At 38.7% G+C, this 21376-nt stretch overlaps 1 protein-coding gene across 8 annotated transcripts in view; it reads left to right on the top strand.

Moving 5' to 3' along the window:
- EVI5 (ecotropic viral integration site 5) overlaps positions 1 to 21376 on the top strand; it is a 214386-nt gene that overhangs the window by 88819 nt on the left and 104191 nt on the right. For all 8 annotated transcript variants that reach the window (XM_067726948.1, XM_067726950.1, XM_067726944.1 and 5 more), the window contains one exon: positions 14364 to 14424. In XM_067726948.1, the coding sequence (XP_067583049.1) occupies positions 14364 to 14424 (61 nt within the window). The remainder of the gene's footprint in view (positions 1 to 14363; positions 14425 to 21376) is intronic.

Here is a 21376-nt window from a genome sequence, read left to right as displayed (position 1 = left end):
CAGTTGAGGGACATTCTGCAGAACACCTGATGACCAGTACTCCTCAAACTGTCAGGGTCATCAAAAACTTGGAAAGTCTGAGAGACTGTCCTAACCATGGGACTTTAAGAAGACGTGACAGCTAAATGTAGTGTGGTATCCTGGATGGGATCCTAGAGTAGAAAAAGGACATGAGCCAAAAATTTCAGAAACCTGAATAAAGTATGGACTTTAGTTGTTAATAATATATTAATATTGGTTCATTAATTGTCATAAATGTACTATACTAATGTAAGGTTTAAACCTAGGAGAAACTGGGGATGGGGTTTATAGAAACTCTATACTCTTCTAATTATTTTGTAAATCTAAAACAGTTCTAAAAAATAAAGTTTGTTTAAAAAAATTATCAATGCAGATGAAAAAGTAATATTGAATTTTAGAGCAGTGTTAAGGTGGTTGAATTGAACATGCTTGGTGACTGAATTGGGAATCAAGGATTAAATGATAACTCATAGTGTTTTGTTTTAGGTTTGTGAATGAGTAATGATGACATTTATCACAATACATTACAAAATATCTGCTTCACAGTAGTCATTTGTGAAGGCTATAAAGTTATTTCAACAGTGCAGCCATTGCTCAAAATGTTTCGCACTTTTTTAGAATCAAAAATTTTTTGGATATCCTGTATTCTTTTAGACATACCAAAGTAAGAGACATAGCAGTGTAGCAGTTAAGGGTGTGACCTTACGCAAGTTTCTCCTTCTTTCTACGCCTCAAAATTGGCATATTACATAGTCACTGTGGACAGAAGATTGTGAAAAGATGGCAGAGTAGGAAGCACCAGGAATCTGTCTGCCACCTAGACAGTAGTTGCACTGGCAGAATCTGTCTGATGTTAACTGTTTTGGAACTCTGAAGTCTATTGAAGACTTGTAACTGCTAGGGGTAGGCATGGTAAATTGCAGTTAATTTGATCAGTTCAGCTCTTAGCGCATTACCCATTCTCTACCCCTTAGCCACTGACAGGCAGCTGTGCTTGTATTCCTGGAACAGCCTGCATGCAGCTTATGGGAGTCAGGGTGGGCAAAAAAGACCATGTCCTCCACATATTAGGGATCTGTGCTCTGATTCCTGATCACTGTTTTTGATCGGACAGGTGCAAAGAAGTTGTTGTTGCACATCTCCCCATTGATGTCGCACCTCTCTCCACTGTTGTTGCACCTCTTCCTCTGGCTGAAGAGACTGCCCAGAGATTTAAAGAGCTCGTGCCCTTTTCTCCCCTTCAATTTTTTCTTTTTCCGCTTTTGGGAGCCAGACACAAAAGACTAGGACGTTCAAAAACAACTGCATATATGGAGAAAATTAAAACGTGACTGTGTATGCCCAAGGGAGAGGCTCAGAAAAGACCTGTGGATACCGTAAGTTTACAGCTCAGGTTGGTCATCAACAGAGAGACAGCCTATAACAATCAAAAAGACAAAAACAATAACAAAAAAACCCCCAGCAAATCCTGGGGAGGGGGAGAATCTGATTTTCAGAGTTATCACATTACTAGATTCAAATGTCTAGTTTTCAACAACAAAAAAATCAAGGCATGTGAAGAAACAGGAAAATATGACCCATTCAAAGGAAAAAAATAAACTGTATCTGAAGGAAACTTCATGGCATATTTGGTAGATAGAAACTTTAAAAGATGCTCAAAGAAATAAAGGAAGCTGTGGGAAAAGTAAAGAAGATGTATGAACAAAATGGAAATATCAGTAAAGGGATAGAAAGTCTAAAAAGAAACCAGAAAGAAATTCTGGATCTGAAAAGTACAATAACTGAAATGAAAAGTTCACTAGAGTGATTGAAAGGCAGATTTGAGCAGGTAGAAGAATAAGTGAACCTGAAGATAGGATACTGGAAATAACTGAGTTCGAGGAATAGCAACAACAAAAAAGACCTAAGAAAAGTGAACAGAGCCTAAGGGATCTGTGGGATACCATCAAGTGGACCAACATACATATTGTGGGAATCTGAGAAGGTGGGGTGGCGGGATAGAATGTTTGAAGAAATAATGGCTGAAAACTTAACACATTTGTTGAAAGACATGAATATAAACATTTAAGAAGCTCATTAACTCCAAGTAAAGTGATGTAAGAAAGACCCCACACCAAGACACATTATAATCAGGCTTGCAAAAGGCAAAGAGAGAGCAAATCTTGAAGGCAGCAAAAGAGAAGTCAATCATTATGTACAAGGGATTCTCAATAAGATTATAAACATACTTCTCATCAGACACTTTGGAGGCCAGAAGACAAGTGGGCCTTTATATCCAAAGTGCTAAAAGGAAAAACAGTCAGGAATCCTGTATCTGGCAAAACTGTCTTTCAAAAGTGAGGGGAAAATCGAGACATTCCCAGGTAAATGAAGGCTAAGCTCGTTATCACTAGATCTGCCCTTCAGGAAATACTCATTCCTGCAGGGTGAAATGAAAGGACACTCACGAAACAGTAACTCAGAGTCATCTCACAAAATGAACTTCTTAATTAAGGCAAACACATGGGCAATTATGAAAGCTATTATTATCATAACAGTGGATTGTAACTCCACTTTTTGTTTTCTACATGATTTAATAAATTAATACATTTTTAAAAAAGCAATTATTAGTCTAAAAGTTACTAGTATTGTAATTTTTGTTTGTAGCTCCAAATCTTGTTTTCTACATTATTTAGGAGACTAATAGATTTAAAAGAATCATTAGTTTGTGTTTTGGGGCACACAATGTATAAATACATGTTTTTGTGACCAGTAACCAAAAGAGGTGGGAAAGAAGCTATAAAAGAGCAGAGTTCTTGTATATTATTGAAGTTAAGCTGCTATAAATTCAAATTAGAGTATTATAACTTTAGAATGTTAATATATTCTCCGTGGAACCACAAAGAAAATAACAATGGAATATACACAATAGGAAATTAGAAAGGAATTTAAGCATTTCACTACAAAAAAACCAACTAAACACTAAAGACAACAATAATGCAGGAAATGAGGGACAAAAAAAGCTACAAGGCATATAGCAAACAAACAGCAAAATGACAGTAAGTCCTTCCTTATCAGTACTTACTTTAAAAGTAAATGAATTAATGGGCTTCCCTGGTGGCGCAGTGGTTGAGAGTCCGCCTGCCGATGCAGGGGACACGGGTTCGTGCCCTGGTCTGGGAAGATCCCACATGCTGCGGAGCGGCTGGGCCCATGAGCCATGGCCGCTGAGCCTGCGCATCCAGAGCCTGTGCTCCTCAACGGGAGAGGCCACAGCAGTGAGAGGCCCGCGTACTGCAAAAAAAAAAAAAAAAAAGTAAATGAATTAAACTCTCCAAAAGACATAGATTGGCAGAATGGGGAAAAACCACATGATCCAACTACATGTTATCTACAGGTGACTCATTTTAGATACAAAGATGCAAATAGATTGAAAGCAAAAGGTTGGGAAAAGATATTCCATGCAAATAGTAAACAAAAGAGAGCAGAGGTAGCTATAGTAATATCAGACAAAACAGACTTTAAATTTTAAAAGTTTCCAAGAGACAAAGACAGGTAATATATATTAATGAAAGGTTCAATATAGCAATAGGTGTTACAATTATAAATATTTATACACCAATGACAGACTATCAAAGTATATGAAGCAAAAATGGACAGATGAAGTGAGAAATGGACAGTTCTACAGTAGTAGTTGGAGACTTCAATATCCCACTCTCAGTAATGGATAGAACAACCAGAGAATATAAGTAAGGAAATAGAGGACTCAACACAATAAACCAACTATATCTAATAGAGATACACAGAACACTTTACCTAATAACAACAACACTATTAAGTCTCAGTAGATTTTAAGAGATGTACAAAATGTCTTCTCCAGCTATAACAAGTTGAAGTTAGATATCAATAACAGAAATAAAACCGGAAACAGCAATTTTTTGGAAATTAAACAACACACTCTTAAACAACCAGTGGATCAGTGAAAAAGTTTTATTTTTCAGTAGCATCAAAATAAATACTTAGGAATTAACCAAGGAGGCAAAAGACTTGTACAATGAAAACATCAAAACATTACTGCAAGAAATTAAATATATAAACAAATGGAAACACATCCCATATTCAAGGATTGGAAGACTTAATCTTGTTAAGATGTCAGTACTACCCCAAATGATCTACAGATTCAGTGCAGTCCTTATCAAAATACTGATGACATTTTTTTTTGCAGATAGAAAACCCCATTCTAAAATTCATATGGAACCTTAAAGGACCCCAGATAGCCAAAATAATCTTGAACAAGAACAACAAAGCTGGAGGACTCACACATCCTGATTTCTAAACTTACTGCAAAGCTACAGTAATCAAAACAGGTTGGCACTGGAATAAAGACAGAAATAAGCCCTTACATACATGATCAAATGATTTTTGTCAAGGATGCTGAGACCATTCAATATGGAAAGGACTGTCTTTCAACAAATGGTGCAGAGAAAACCGGATATCCACATGTGAAAATATGAAGTTGGACCCTCACCTAACACCATATGCAAAATTTAAGTCAAAATGGATCAAAGATCTAAGGACTAAAACTAAAACTCTTAGATGAAAACATAGGGCAAAAGCTTCATGACATTGGATTTGGCAATGATATCTTGCATATGACACCAACGGCACAGACAACAAAAGAAAAAATAGACAAACTAAAGTTCATGAAAAATTTAAAATTTGGTTATTAAGAGGTAAAAACTTTCAGTTACAAAATGAGTCCTCAGTGTGAAATGTACAGTGTGGAGAGTATGGTCAGTAGTTATGTAATAGCTTTGTTAGGTGATCCTTTTGAAGTGTATAGAAATGTCAAATCACTATGTTGTGTACCAGGAACTAACATAGTGTTGTAGGTCAGTTATATTTCAGAAACAAATAAGCTCATAGAAAAAGAGATCAGATTTGTTGTTACTAGAGGTGGGGACCAAGAGAGGGGGAATTGATAAAGGCAGTCAAAAGGCACAAACTTCCAGTTTTTAGATAAGTAAGTACTGGGGATGTAATGTATAACATGATAAAGATAGGTAACACTGCTGTACATTATATATGAAAGTTGTTAAGAGAGTAAATTCTGAGTTCTCATCACAAGGAAAAAAAATTTTTTTTCTATTTTAAGCCCTAGAGCAGAACAACTTCAATTTAAAAATGTAACAGGTTGGGGCTTCCCTGGTGGCGCAGTGGTTAAGAATCCGCCTGCCAATGCAGGGGACAAGGGTTCAAGCCCTGGTCCGGGAAGTTCCCACATGTCACAGAGCAACAAAGCCCATGCGACACAACTACTGACCCTGCACTCTAGAGCCTACGAGCCACAACTACAGAAGCCCACGTGCCTAGAGCCTGTGCTCCGCAACAAGAAAAGCCAACACAATGAGAAGCCTGTGCACTGCAACGAAGAGTAGCCCCCGCTTGCCGTAACTAGAGAAAGCATGCAGGCAGCAAAGAAGACCCAATGCAGCCAAAAATAAAGTAAATAAATAAATGATTTTTTAAATCTATATGCGGTAATGGATGTTCACTAAACTTATTGTAGTAGTAATTCATGATGTATATAAGTCAAATTATTATGCTGTACACCTTAAACTTATACGATGCTGTATGTCAGTTATATCTCAATAAAACTGGAAGAAAACATAAAAATAAAAAATTCAGAAAAGTTCTATCCATTAGAGGCTCATAAAATTTAAAAATAAAATATTACTGTACTTTGAGAAAATTTTTGTGTATTCTAAGACATTCAACAGAAAAAGGCAACCCGCAGAATGGGAGAAAATGTTTGCAAATCACATATCTGATAAAAGATTAATATCTAGAATATATAGCGAACTCTTAAAACTCAGCAGCCAAAAACAAAACAACTGGATTAAAAAATGGACAATGAATTTGAATAGACATTTCTCCAAAGAGATGTAAATGGTCAGTTAGCACATAAAGAGACGCTCAATGTATGGTATAATATGGGTGAACTATGGGGACATTATGCTAAGTGAAATAAGCCAGTCACAATAGGACAAATACTGTATGATTCCACTTATATGAGATACTTAGTGTTGTCAGACTCACATAGACAGAATGTAAAATGGTTGTAGCCAGGGCCTGGTGAGAGGGGGAAATGGGATGTTATTGTTTCATAGGTACAGAGTTTCAGTTTTATAAGATGAAAAAAGCTGTGGACGTGATGGTGGTGATGGCTGCACAACATTATAAATGTATTTAATACCACTGACTTGTACATTTAAAAATAGTTAAGATGGTAAAGTTTGTTATGTGTATTTTACCACAATAAAAAAAATGTTCTGTGAGATAAATGAAATTATACACAGTACATAATAGATTCTTGTCCTTTGAGGGAGAACTTGATTTTTAAAAGAAGCTATAAGTTATGTGGGACCTGGTTATTATTTGGAGGGTTTAACTTGTTATTAACATTTTTGATTGAGAGTAAGGTATAAAAATAATTTGGTAGGACTAATTTTTGGATGGCTGATAATTTTTTTTTTTTTAAACATCTTTATTGGAGCATAATTGCTTTACAATGGTATGTTAGTTTCAGCTTCACAACAAAATGAATCAGTTATATATATACATATGTTCCCATATCTCTTCCCGCTTGCGTCACCCTCCCTCCCACCCTCCCTATCCCACCCCTCCAGGCGGTCACACAGCACCGAGCTGATCTCCCTGTGCTATGCGGCTGCTTCCCACTAGCTATCTACCTTACGTTTGGTAGTGTATACATGTCCATGCCTCTTTATTGCTTTGTCACCGTTTACCCTTCCCCCTCCCCATAGCCTCAAGTCCATTCTCTAGTAAGTCTGTGTCTTTATTCCTGTTTCACCCCTAGGTTTTTCATGACATTTTTTTTTTCTTAAATTCCATATATATGTGTTAGCATACGGTATTTGTCTCTCTCTTTCTGACTTACTTCACTCTGTATGACAGACTCTAGGTCTATCCACCTCATTACAAATAGCTCAATTTCATCTCTTTTTATGGCTGAGTAATACTCCATTGTATATATGTGCCACATCTTCTTTATCCATTCATCCGATGATGGACACTTAGGTTGTTTCCATCTCTGGGCTATTGTAAATAGAGGTGCAATGAACATTTTGGTACATGACTCTTTTTGAATTATGGTTTTCTCAGGGTATATGCCCAGTAGTGGGATTGCTGGGTCATATGGTAGTTCTGTTTGTAGCTTTTTAAGGAACCTCCATACTGTTCTCCACAGTGGCTGTATCAATTTACATTCCCACCAACAGTGTAAGAGGGTTCCCTTTTCTCCACACCCTCTCCAGCATTTATTGTTTCTAGATTTTTTGATGATGGCCATTCTGACTGGTGTGAGATGATATCTCATTGTAGTTTTGATTTGCATTTCTCTAATGATTAGTGATGTTGAGCATTCTTTCATGTGTTTGTTGGCACTCTGTATATCTTCTTTGGAGAAATGTCTATTTAGGTCTTCTGCCCATTTTTGGATTGGGTTGTTTGTTCTTTTGTTATTAAGCTGCATGAGCTGCTTATAAATTTTGGAGATTAATCCTTTGTCAGTTGCTTCATTTGCAAATATTTTCTCCCATTCTGAGGGTTGTCTTTTGGTCTTCTTTATGGTTTCCTTTGCTGCGCAAAAGCTTTTAAGTTTCATTAGGTCCCATTTGTTTACTTTTGTTTTTATTTCCCTTTCTCTAGGAGGTGGGTCAAAAAGGATCTTGCTGTGATTTATGTCATAGAGTGTTCTGCCTATGTTTTCCTCTAAGAGTTTGATAGTTTCTGGCCTTACATTTAGGTCTTTAATCCATTTTGAGCTTATTTTTGTGTATGGTGTTAGGGAGTGATCTAATCTCATACTTTTACATGTAGCTGTCCAGTTTTCCCAGCACCACTTATTGAATAGGCTGTCCTTTCTCCACTGTACATTTCTGCCTCCTTTGTCAAAGATAAGGTGACCATATGTGCGTGGGTTTATCTCTGGGCTTTCTATCCTGTTCCATTGATCTATATTTCTGTTTTTGTGCCAGTACCATACTGTCTTGATTACTGTAGCTTTGAGGTATAGTCTGAAGTCAGGAAGCCTGATTCCTCCAGCTCCATTTTTCGTTCTCAAAATTGCTTTGGCTATTCGGGGTCTTTTGTGTTTCCATACAAATTGTGAGATTTTTTGTTCTAGTTCTGTGAAAAATGCCAGTGGTAGTTTGATAGGGATTGCATTGAATCTGTAGATTGCTTTGGGTAGTAGAGTCATTTTCACAATGTTGATTCTTCCAATCCAAGAACATGGTATATCTCTCCATCTATTTGTATCATTTTTAATTTCTTTCATCAGTGTCTTATAATTTTCTGCATACAGGTCTTTTGTCTCCTTAGGTAGGTTTATTCCTAGGTATTTTATTCTTTTTGTTGCAATGGTAAATGGGGGTGTTTTCTTGATTTCACTTTCAGATTTTTCATCCTTAGTGTATAGGAATGCCAGAGATTTCTGTGCATTAATTTTGTATCCTGCTACTTTACCAAATTCATTGATTAGCTCTAGTAGTTTTCTGGTAGCATCTTTAGGGTTCTGTATGTATAGTATCATGTCATCTGCAAACAGTGACAGCTTTACTTCTTCTTTTCCGATTTGGATTCCTTTTATTTCCTTTTCTTCTCTGATTGCTGTGGCTAAAACTTCCAAAACTATGTTGAATAAGAGTGGTGAGAGTGGGCAACCTTGTCTTGTTCCTGATCTTAGTGGAAATGCTTTCAGTTTTTCACCATTGAGGACGATGTTGGCTGTGGGTTTGTCATATATGGCCTTTATTATGTTGAGGAAAGTTCCCTCTATGCCTACTTTCTGCAGGGTTTTTATCATAAATGGGTGTTGAATTTTGTCAAAAGCTTTCTCTGCATCTATTGAGATGATCATATGGTTTTTCTCCTTCAATTTGTTAATATGGTGTATCGTGTTGATTGATTTGCATATATTGAAGAATCCTTGCATTCCTGGAATAAACCCCACTTGATCATGGTGTATGATCCGTTTAATGTGCTGTTGGATTCTGTTTGCTAGTATTTTGTTGAGGATCTTTGCATCTATGTTCATCAGTGATATTGGCCTGTAGTTTTCTTTCTTTGTGACATCCTTGTCTGGTTTTGGTATCAGGGTGATGGTGGCCTCGTAGAATGAGTTGGGGAGTGTTCCTCCCTCTGCTATATTTTGGAAGAGTCTGAGAAGGATAGGTGATAGCTCTTCTCTAAATGTTTGATAGAATTCGCCTGTGAAGCCATCTGGTCCTGGGCTTTTGCTTGTTGGAAGATTTTTAATCACAGTTTCAATTTCAGTGCTTGTGATTGGTCTGTTCATATTTTCTATTTCTTCCTGATTCAGTCTTGGCAGGTTGTGCCTTTCTAAGAATTTGTCCATTTCTTCCAGGTTGTCCATTTTATTGGCATAGAGTTGCTTGTAGTAATCTCTCATGATCTTTTGTATTTCTGCAGTGTCAGTCGTTACTTCTCCTTTTTCATTTCTAATTCTATTGATTTGAGTCTTCTCCCTTTTTTTCTTGAAGAGTCTGGCTAATGGTTTATCAATTTTGTTTATCCTTTCAAAGAACCAGCTTTTAGTTTTATTGATCTTTGCTATCGTTTCCTTCATTTCTTTTTCATATATTTCTGATCTGATTTTTATGATTTCTTTCCTCCTGCTAACTTTGGGGTTTTTTTGTTCTTCTTTCTCTAATTGCTTTAGGTGCAAGGTTAGGTTGTTTATTCGAGATGTTTCCTGTTTCTTAAGGTAAGATTGTATTGCTATAAACTTCCCTCTTAGAACTGCTTTTGCTGCATTCCATAGATTTTGAGTCGTCGTGTCTCCATTGTCATTTGTTTCTAGGTATTTTTTGATTTCCCCTTTGATTTCTTCAGTGATCACTTCGTTATTAAGTAGTGTATTGTTTAGCCTCCATGTGTTTGTATTTTTTACAGATCTTCTCCTGTGATTGATATCGAGTCTCATAGCGTTGTGGTCGGAAAAGATACTTGATACAATTTCAATTTTCTTAAATTTACCAAGGCTTGATTTGTGACCCAAGATATGATCTATCCTGGAGAATGTTCCATGAGCACTTGAGAAAAATGTGTATTCTGTTGTTTTTGGATGGAATGTCCTATAAATATCAATTAACTCCATCTCATTTAATGTATCATTTAAAGCTTGTGTTTCCTTATTTATTTTCATTTTGGATGATCTGTCCATTGGTGAAAGTGGGGTGTTAAAGTCCCCTACTATGAATGTGTTACTGTCGATTTCCCCTTTTATGGTTGTCAGTATTTGCCTTATGTATTGAGGTGCACCTATGTTGGGTGCATAAATATTTACAATTGTTATATCTTCCTCTTGGATCGATCCCTTGATCATTATGTAGTGTCCTTCTTTGTCTCTTCTAATAGTCTTTGTTTTAAAGTCTATTTTGTCTGATATGAGAATTGCTACTCCAGCTTTCTTTTGGTTTCCATTTGCATGAAATACCTTCTTCCATCCCCTTACTTTCAGTCTGTATGTGTCTCTAGGTCTGAAGTGGGTCTCTTGTAGACAGCAAATATATGGGTCTTGTTTTTGTATCCATTCAGCCAATCTGTGTCTTTTGGTGGGAGCATTTAGTCCATTTACATTTAAGGTAATTATTGATATGTGTGTTCCCATTCCCATTTTCTTAATTGTTTTGGGTTTGTTATTGTAGGTCTTTTCCTTCTTTTGTGTTTCTTGCCTAGAGAAGTTCCTTTAGCAGTTGTTGTAGAGCTGGTTTGGTGGTGCTGAACTCTCTCAGCTTTTGCTTGTCTCTAAAGGTTTTAGTTTCTCCATCAAATCTGAATGAGATCCTTGCTGGGTAGAGTAATCTTGGTTGCAGGTTTTTCTCCTTCAACACTTTCAATATGTCCTGCCACTCCCTTCTGGCTTGCAGAGTTTCTGCTGAAAGATCAGCTGTTAACCTTATGGGGATTCCCTTGTGTGTTATTTGTTGTTTTTCCCTTGCTGCTTTTAATATGTTTTCTTTGTATTTAATTTTTGACAGTTTGATTAATATGTGTCTTGGCGTATTTCTCCTTGGATTTATCCTGTATGGGACTCTCTGTGCTTCCTGGACTTGATTAACTATTTCCTTTCCCATATTAGGGAAGTTTTCAACTATAATCTCTTCAAATATTTTCTCAGTCCCTTTCTTTTTCTCTTCTTCTTCTGGAACCCCTATAATTCGAATGTTGGTACGTTTAATGTTGTCCCAGAGGTCTCTGAGACTGTCCTCAGTTCTTTTCATTCTTTTTTCTTTATTCTGCTCTGCAGTAGTTATTTCCACTATTTTATCTTCCAGGTCACTTATCCGTTCTTCTGCCTCAGTTATTCTGCTATTGATCCCATCTAGAGTACTTTTAATTTCATTTATTGTGTTGTTCATCGTTGCTTGTTTCATCTTTAGTTCTTCTAGGTCCTTGTTAACTGATTCTTGCATTTTGTCCATTCTATTGTCCATTCTATCTCCAAGATTTCGGATCAACCTTACTATCATTATTCTGAATTCTTTTTCAGGTAGACTGCCTATTTCCTCTTCATTTGTTAGGTCTGATGGGTTTTTATCTTGCTCCTTCATCTGCGGTGTGTTTTTCTGTCTTTTCATTTTGCTTATCTTACTGTGTTTGGGGTCTCCTTTTTTGCAGGCTGAAGGTTCGTAGTTCCTGTTGTTTTTTGTGTCTGTCCCCAGTGGCTAAGGTTGGTTCAGTGGGTTGTGTAGGCTTCCTGGTGGAGGGTACTAGTGCCTGTGTTCTGGTGGATGAGGCTAGATCTTGTCTTTCTGGTGGGCAGGTCCACGTCTGGTGGTGTGTTTTGGGGTGTCTGTAGACTTATTATGATTTTGGGCCGCCTCTCTGCTAATGGGTGGGGTTGTGTTCCTGTCTTGCTAGTTGTTTGGCATAGGATGTCCAGCACTGTAGCTTGCTGGTCGTTGAGTGAAGCTGGGTGCTGGCGTTGAGATGGAGATCTCTCGGAAATTTTTGCTGTTTGATATTATGTGCAGCTGGGAGGTCTCTTGTGGATCAGTGTCCTGAAGTTGGCTCTCCCACCTCAGAGGCACAGCACTGACTCCTGGCTGCAGCACCAAGAGCCTTTCATCCACAGGGCTCCTTAATTTGGGATGATTGGTTGTCTATTCAGGTATTCCACAGATGCAGGGTACATCAAGTTGATTGTGGAGCTTTAATCCGCTGCTTCTGAGGCTGCTGGGAGAGATTTCCCTTTCTCTTCTTTGTTCTCACAGCTCCCAGGGGCTGAGCTTTGGATTTAGCCCCGCCTGTGCGTGTAGGTCGCCGGAGGGCGTCTGTTCTTTGCTCAGACAGGACGGGGTTAAAGGAGCCGCTGATTCGGAGGCTCTGGCTCACTCAGGCCCGGGGGGTAGGGAGGGGCACGGAGTGTGGGGCGGGCCTGCGGCGGCAGAGGCCGGCGAGACGTTGCAGCCTGAGGCGCGCCTGTGCGTTCTTCCGGGGGAGTTGTCCCTGGATCCCGGGACCCTGGCAGTGGCGGGCTGCACAGGCTCCCCGGAAGGGCGTGTGGCTAGTGACCTGTGTTCGCACACAGGCCTCCTGGTGGCGGCAGCGGAGGCCCTAGCGTCTCATGTCTGTCTCTGGGCTCCGCACTTTTAGCCGCGGCTCGCGCCCGTCCCTGGAGGTCTCTCAAGCAGCGTTCTTAATCCCCTCTCCTCGTGCACCAGGAAACAAAGAGGGACGTAAAAGTCTCTTGCCTCTTCGGCAGTTCCAGACTTCTCCCCGGACTCTCTCCCGGCCAGCCGCGGTGCACTAACGCCCTGCAGGCTGTGTTCACGCCGCCAACCTCAGTCCTCTCCCTGCGCTCCGACAAAAGCCGGAGCCTCAGCTCCCAGTCCCGCCCGCCCCGGCGGGCGAGCAGACAAGCCTCTCGGCTGGCGAGTTCCGGTCGGCCCGATCCTCTGCGCTGGAATCTGTCCGTTTTGCCCTCCGCACCCCTGTTGCTGTGCTCTCCTCCGCGGCTCCCAAGCTCCCCCACTCCGCCTCCCGAAGCCTCCACTCGCGAAGGGGCTTCCTAGTGTGTGGACACTTTTCCTCCTTCACAGCTCTCTCCCGCTGGTGCAGGACCCGTCCCTATCCTTTTGTCTCTGTTTAGTTTTTTCTTTTGCCCTACCCAGGTACGTGGGGGGTTTCTTGCCTTTTGGGAGGTCTGAGGTCTTCTGCCAGCGTTCAGTAGATGCTCTGTAGTAGTTGTTCCACGCGTAGATGTATTTCTGGTGTATCTGTGGGGAGGAACGTGATCTCCGCGTCTTACTCTTCCGCCATCTTCCCGGAAGTCTGACGGCTGATAATTTTTTAAGGTAATTTTGTGTTTATAGTAGAGTTGCAAAAATAGTACCTTGCATTTGTTTGTCATTTCTTAGTCTCCTACAGTCCGTGACAGTTCTTCAGTCTTTTCTTGTTTTTTCTGACCTTGACACTTCTGATGCGAGCTGGTCAGATATTTTTTAGAATGTCCTTCAATTGGGGTTTGATGATTTCTCTTGATTAGATTGAGGATATGCATTATTGGGAAGGATACCACAGAGGTGAGGTGCCGCCTTTCTCAGTACTTTTTATTTAACAGGGGGTGTGTCATGTCGGTATGCGTTACCGGTGATGTTAACCTTCATCATTTGGCTCAGATGCTGTCTGCTAAGATCCTGTACTATAAATTTACTATTTTTTCCTTTGTAATTAGTAAATATTTGGGGAGAGATACTGTGAGACTGTGCTTAAACTTTTACCCACTAATTTTAGCATTCATTCATTTTTCTTGCCTACGGCAGTTATTTATTGTGGAATTCTAATGGTGATTTTTATATTTGCCTCATTCTTTCTACATTTATTAACTGGAATTTTTTTGTTAGGAAGAGTTGTTCCTTTTCTCCCCTTACAAATTTCTAGTCAAGTTTAGTTAAGATCCAGTTGAACTTTATCAGTGTATTTTAATTTGAGAGGGAAGGGTTTGTGCTTGTTCTGTAAGTTAAGGGCTGAATAGAATCTCTAAACTCAGTTCTCTGGTGCTTTATAGCAGTTTACTTTCTAAAGTTTACTTTTGTGTGGTTCTTATATTTGTTATTTTTGAAGTAATTTTTTTTTCCTGATAGCCTGTATAACTATTGAGATGGTTTTTCTGATTTCAAGTATCTCAAGTCATAAGTTGGGGGAACATAGCAAAATTGTATTTTGTGTTAATATATGGTTTTAAATTTTATAATTTCCGTAACTAGTTTGGAATGAAAGCATACCTTTAACTTTTTTTTTTTCTTTCTCAGGCTTGAAAAGGAATATACTACAATAAAAACTAAAGAAATGGAAGAACAAGTTGAAATTAAAGTAAGCATCTTAGGACTTTTAAAAGTACTGAACATAAATTCATTAAAGTCAGTTATTTGGCAGTAGATGTTATGTTGATATATTTGTTACCTGTTATAAATTTAACAATGATGTTTGTATTTATTTATTGATAAATTTACCATCCCACTAGATTATAGTTAAAAACAGACATTTCAAAAACTGATCTGAAGTGGTTTTTGTTCTAATGTGAAAGAAAGCAGCTTCCTTTTTCTGGATTTATTGGTGGGTCATCAGGAGAAAATACTTCTTTGGGGAAGATAATTATCATTTCATTTAAGCATGTTTTAAAAAGTTATAGAGAATATAATCTGTAACATGCTGAGACTAACAGCAGTATAGTATAAAGGAGACCTAATAGAGTAGATCATTGCATTAGAACTAATTATGGCTGCCTTAAAGATGCAGAAAGCTTTGACTAATTAAATTTTCTCATCGCTAACCAAAGATTATTTTTGAATTACTGTTCAGAGAAACAGGTAGATTTTCAATTTGAAGGACATGTAAATTCCCACGTGTACCTTAAAATTCTTGTTTGTATCTCTGTAGGCCAGAAATTGTTGAGGATCTTTGGCATTGTGTGAGCTGGGTGTTAAGGAAAATTGAATTGGCATTTATGCTGATATTTCAGGATGGGGCTAATGAGTAGAAGCATGAGTTAGTGAAGGAACTCAGTGACTGGCTGATCCAATTCCTTACCTTTTATTTTCCCCCCAGCTGCCTGAAAAAAAAAAAAAAAGAAAAGAAAAAAAGAAACAAAAAAACAAATTTATTGAATGACTCCACTTTTGTATATTTGGATGTGTCTGATTTTTTACTTCAACCTGGCAAGACATTTGATGACCATCTTATTTACAATTCCCTACCTGTGTATTATTTTGCCTTGCTATAAAATAACACTTCGTTACTCACACCCCGCATGCCTTTTTACTAGGAATGGGTTCTGTTAAATTACTACTCTTTCTTACCATAATCCTGCTCAGAAGCCACCTGGGAGACAGTCTCTTCCCTCATCAAATCTGTCTCCCTTTTATACATGTTTTATTTCCGTTTCTGTCACCTACTCACTATCTGTTGGAAATAGATACTTATACATTTTCTTCAGAGAGAGAGAGGAGGAGAGAAGGAAAAGATCCCTGTGGATGTTTTTCCCTCTTTTTTTTTTGTTCTGTCACCCACCTGCTGCTCTACCATTTGCTTTTCTTTTAGGTTCCATGAGTAAGGGTAATATTGAATCATACTCTCCACTTCAACCTACTGAAAGTAAAAAGTGCATCATCCTGATGAGTGGGGAGAGAGTATGGGTTATTGCATACCACAAATATTTGGAACTGCAAATCAAGAATCTGAGGATGGGGAAGCCATCCTGTTCGTTTCCTCATGCTTGTAGTTGCAAAAAATAAAAAAATAAAAATAACAGTTCTATGAACAATCCTTGCTCTTGAAGAAGATTTTTTAAATTAAGTCACATGAATGTAGGAATAGCAAAGGCCTTTTCAAAAAGATCTAGCAGACATTAGCCTATATTTGCAGTTTTTTTCAAATTTTGATTTTTGGGGAAAATTATAGTTCATATACCTCACAAAATACTTTTGAGTATGTCTTAGGCAAAAACAGATGGCACAAAGTTGTTTATAGAGAAGAATCTGGGGGGGAAAAAGTTTAAAAAGTTAGTGGAATGCATTGGGTAAATAAATACGCTGATCTCAGAGATAGTTCCTTTTATAAAATCTTGTTTCCACATAGTTCTTTTTTTACTCTTGTACCATTTTCATTCCTTTCTTCATTCCTCCTGCCCTCTGAAGGGCAAAGCCAAAACAATTTTTGTGTAACTCTACTTTTTTAACTTCATGTTTGCATATGTCTGATTTTTAAGTTGGACCTGGCAATTCATCTCATTCCCAACCAGAAGACCACCTTATTTACAATTAATTAGCCATGTATCATGGAGCCTCTCTCTTCTTTGGGAAATGTCACTTCCTTATTCAATTCCCTTCCCCTCCCCCAAGGGCCCTTTTACAAGGGAATGAATTCTGTTAAACTAGTACTTTCTTGCCTTGGTTCTCCTCAAAAGCCTTCAGGGAGATAATCTTACGCACTTCTTTACACAAGTAGTATGATCATAATTATGTGATGTTTTGATATAGAAGTAAAAATCAGCCTTTGATGCTGTGACATGTGTTTAAGGTTTGACCTTCGGGTCAGTGACCTTTACGCTAGGAATTATACCTGTCAGCTCCCTGATCAAGACAGTGACTTTCAACTATTTTCCATTCCTTCTCTGAAAGTGTTACAGGAAGATTTTGATAATAACGATTTCATACGGTAGATCTTACATTTTACCGTGCGAAATTTTTTGTTAATAGAAACACCTTTGTCAGTATCTTCTTCCAATTCTTGATGTTCCACCTGAGGGGGAGGAGGTAAGAAATATTAAGATTCTAGCTTATATTGGGATAAACCACAGATCTTTAAAAAAGGAAGAGCCTTTATCCCCTACTCTATTTAAGATAGACGTATGAATTTATGTTTAAATTTATGTTTTGGGGTATAGAGATTTAAGCCCTGTGAAGAGGAGTTAGAAATTCTGACTGGTTTTTAGTCAGAATTTGGATATTTTTTCTTATTTCAAAAATTATGGAATATTCCAGATACGCTGAAAACTAGAGCGTAATATAAAAACATCTGTGTTTTCACTGCCTAACATAAAAAAACATGACAGGGCTTCCCTGGTGGCGCGGTGGTTGGGGGTCCACCTGCCGATGCAGGGGACACGGGTTTGTGCCCCGGTCTGGGAAGATCCCACATGCTGCGGAGCGGCTGGGCCCGTGAGCCATGGCCGCTGAGCCTGCGCGTCCTGAGCCTGTGCTCTGCAACGGGAGAGGCCACAACAGTGACAGGCCCGCATACCGCAAAAAAAAAAAAAAAAAAAAAAAAAAACGACAAATATTATCTAAGTCATCCAGGAATTATATTGAACAATCAATATAAAGTACTAGTACTGACACATTTATTCAACACTTAATATACGAAGGATAATTTACGTACATTATCTCCTTTTATTCTTCCAGTAACCTTATGAAAGCGTTGTTTATCTTTCTATGAAGAAACTAAGGTTCAGAAAGCTCAAATAATAAGCTAGTGGTCATACTGACAGAAAGTGGTAGAAGTCAAGAGTTTGAACTCTGATTTGGGTTAGTCTTAGACCCATACATGTTCTTCAGTGTATACACACTACTACTTTGCAAGAGAGACTTTAATGTATTGTGATGTAGGAAGGGTTTGGATGCCCATTTTTTGTGCCATTACAAACTTTTCATTAAAAAATGAATAGCTACTTAATAAAATCCAATGGGGATGTAATAGCTTAATTTATTTAAGAAGTCATTCATTTAACAGATATTTACAGTGACTGCTACATGCCCAAACACTGTTCTAGGCACTTGATATGTGTTTATGAAACAGACCAATTCCTGCCCTTGTGGAACTATATACTCTAGTATGGAAATCAGACAATAAGTAAAATGTACAGTGTTTTAGATGGTGATAAGTGTTAAACAGAGGAAAAAAATATCTTAGGGAAGGGAAAATTAAAAAAACAGTGTTCGGATTAAAAGTTTAGAGAAGTTGACCAGGTTACCTTTGAATAAAGACCTGAAGGAAGTGAGGGAGCTAGATATATAAGGAGAGCAGGGTCTGGTCAGGAGCATGCTGATGAGGAGTAGTGATGGGACAACATGAAGATGAGGGAAGTGAAAGGAGGTAAGGTGTTGCACATTGCAGATAATGTAGGGAGTTGCTGAACATGTGAAGACTTTAGCTTTTACTCTGGTGAGCCACTGGGGTTTTCAGTAGAGAAGGACAAGATCTGACTTAAGTTTTCAGTGCATCTTCTGGCTGCTGTGTTGAGAGTATATTGCAGGGGGTAAGAGCAGAAGCAGGGATATTAAGTAGAAAGCTGGTGAAGTAATGCAGGCAAGGGGTGGTGATGGCTTGGACTGAAGTGTTAAGAAATTATTAGATTCTGAATAGGTTTTAAAGGTATAGCTGATTGTGGAGGTGTCAGAGGGACAGAAATCAAGGACTTTGGCCTGAGCAGTTAGAAGAATACAGTTCCCAGTACCTGCAATGGGAAAGTCTACAGGAGGAATACCAAGAGCCCCAGTTTTGGTTATATTAAGTATGAGATGCCCAGGAGCTGTTCAAGTAGCTCCTCGAAATACAGTAAGTCCCCTGTGTACGAACGAGTTCTGTTCAAAGAGCGCATTTGTAAGTTCAGTTTGTTTGTAAAGTCCAACAGAGTTAGCCTAGGTACCCAACTAACACAGTCGGCTATATAGTACTGTACTGTAATAGGTTTATAATGCTTTTCACACAAATGTTACATAAAGAAACAAGCAAAAAAATAAACATTTTTAATCTTATAGTACTGTACCTTGAAAAGTACAGTAGTACAGTACCACAGCTGGCATACAGGGGCTGGCTTTGAGTGAACAGGCAAGAAGAATTACTGACTGGAGGAGGGAGAGGAGGTGGAAGATGGTAGAGCTGAAGGATTGTCAGCAATAAGAGACGGAGGGCAAGCTGCAGTTTTAAGAACGCATGTTCAAATCTTTGAAAGTTCACAACTTGAAGGTTCGTATGTAGGGGACTTTATTTAAAGTTGGAGTTAAGAGAGGACAAGCTGGAAATAAAAATTTGACAGTTATTGACATGATCGTATTAAAAGCCATGAGAGTAGATGAGATTACCTGGGGAATGGATGTAGATAAAACAGAAGAGTACAAGAATTAAGCCTGAGAGTAAGCCAACATTTAAAAGTTAGGAAGACCAAGAGCCAATCAGCAAAGTAGGAGAACACCAGGGAAATATAATGTTCTAGAAGCCAAGAGAATAGAGTGTTTCAGAAAGAGAGGCATTTACTGTGTCAAATGCTAAAGAAAAGGGACTTCCCTGGTGGCACAGTGGTTAAGAATCCGCCTGCCAATGCAGGGGCTACGGGTTCAAGCCCTGGTCTGGGAAGATCCCATATGCCATGGAGCAGCTAAGCCCGTGCACCACAACTACTGAGCCTGCTCTCTAGAGCCAGTGAGCCACAACTACGGAAACCTGCGTGCCCCAACTACTGAAGCCCACGCACCTAGAGCCCATGCTCCACAACAAGACAAGCCACCACAATGAGAAGCCTGTGCACCGCAACGAAGAGTATCCCCGGCTCAAAAAAAGAATCAATACCAAAACAACCACATCTTATGAGCACACTGCAACTAGAGAGAGCCCGTGTGCAGCAACGAAGACCCAATGCAGCCAAAAATAAATAAATAAATAAATATATTTTTAAAAAAGAACAAGAGAGAATGTAAAATATATGGGCAAAAATGTAGGTAAGATGTTGGTTGTGGGATGTTGTGAAGTTCTGTTGTGATTGCTTCAATTTTTTCAGTGAAATCAGAAACAAGATTATCATCTGAGAGTGACAGTAGGGTGGAGGGTTGCTGGTTTGAAAACAGAGGAGAAAGTATGAAATAGTGATCTAAGAAGGTGGGAGAAGGAATGGACTAAGGAAACACATTATTCTAGGATGCATTAAGAGTCCAACTGAATTTAGTGATTGTTAATTGAAATAAACTTTACCGTTTTATTTTTCTTTGGTCATATTTACTGGCTGAGGTGCAGACTCAAGAGTTGTCAGTGTGTTGACCCAGACTAGTGGTTTCCCAGGCTAGTATGCTCACTACTAAAGAAGAGAAGGGAAAGGGGGATAAAAGCAAGGGAAAGTCTGCAATGATTGGAAATTAAACTTTGTTTGGGAAGAGAGGATATCAGGCAGTGAGGGACAGTGAAAAGTTGGTAGGATCCATGGATTATCCCAACAAGAAGGAGGATTATTGAGTTTGGGTTACTTCATAAAATGAGTAAGCTGGAAAGAATAGAGTGGTTTGTTTGAAACTGAGATTCCCCTATTTTGGCATATTTAGGTGGTTTTTCGTTTTTCATCATTAAAAAATAATGCTTATGTTAACATCTTTGTATATAAAGTTTTGTGGTACCTTCTATTTCTGTAGTCAGTTGTAAAAAGTAGAATTACTGAATTATAGGATATTAGTATTTTTACGACATTCAATATGCACTAAGTAAATTTCCTAAAGAATATTTCCAGGATATGTTCTTGGCAGCGTTTCCATTTCACTAATACCTTGCGTATATTAGATATTTCATTCTTGTTCTCACCCTTAGTCTCATTTTCTTTTCTAATTTGGTAGGTCAAAAAAGTCTCTCTTTTTAAGTGTATGTATCTGTTGCTCTTTCTCTTTGTGGCTTTCACTTTAAAGTTTAGAAAACACCTTTTTAATTAATTCTAGGAAATGTGATTAAAAGTAAGGATACTCAAAAATTAATGAGAGGGCATCCCTGGTGGCGCAGTGGTTGAGAGTCCGCCTGCCAATGCAGGGGACACGGGTTTGTGCCCCGATCCGGGAAGATCCCACATGCAGCGGAGCGGCTAGGCCCGTGAGCCATGGCCGCTGAGCCTGCGCGTCCGGAGCCTGTGCTCTGCAATGGGAAAGGCCACAACAGTGAGAGGCCCATGTACCGCAAAAAAAAAAAAAAAAAAAAAATTAATGAGAAATCAGTCAAGTGATAGATTTTAGTCATTAACTTTCCTATATAGCAGCAATAAACATTTCAAAAGTATCTTGGAAAAAAGAAATTCAATTTGAAATAAAGATAAAAGCATATTTGGGACTTACCTGGTGACACAGTGGTTAAGAATCTGCCTGCCAATGCAGGGGACGTGGGTTCAAGCCCTGGTCCAGGAAAATCCCACATGCCACAGAGCAACGAAGCCCATGCACCACAACTACTGAGCCTGCTCTCTAGAGCCTGCGAGCCACAACTACTGAGCCTGCGTTCTAGAGCCTGCGAGCCACAACTA

This window comes from Pseudorca crassidens, chromosome 2 (assembly GCF_039906515.1).
Source record: "Pseudorca crassidens isolate mPseCra1 chromosome 2, mPseCra1.hap1, whole genome shotgun sequence".
Lineage (NCBI taxonomy): Eukaryota > Metazoa > Chordata > Mammalia > Artiodactyla > Delphinidae > Pseudorca > Pseudorca crassidens.
The sequence above is the reverse complement of the archived record's forward strand: the minus strand, read 5'-3'. Positions and strand labels throughout refer to the sequence as shown.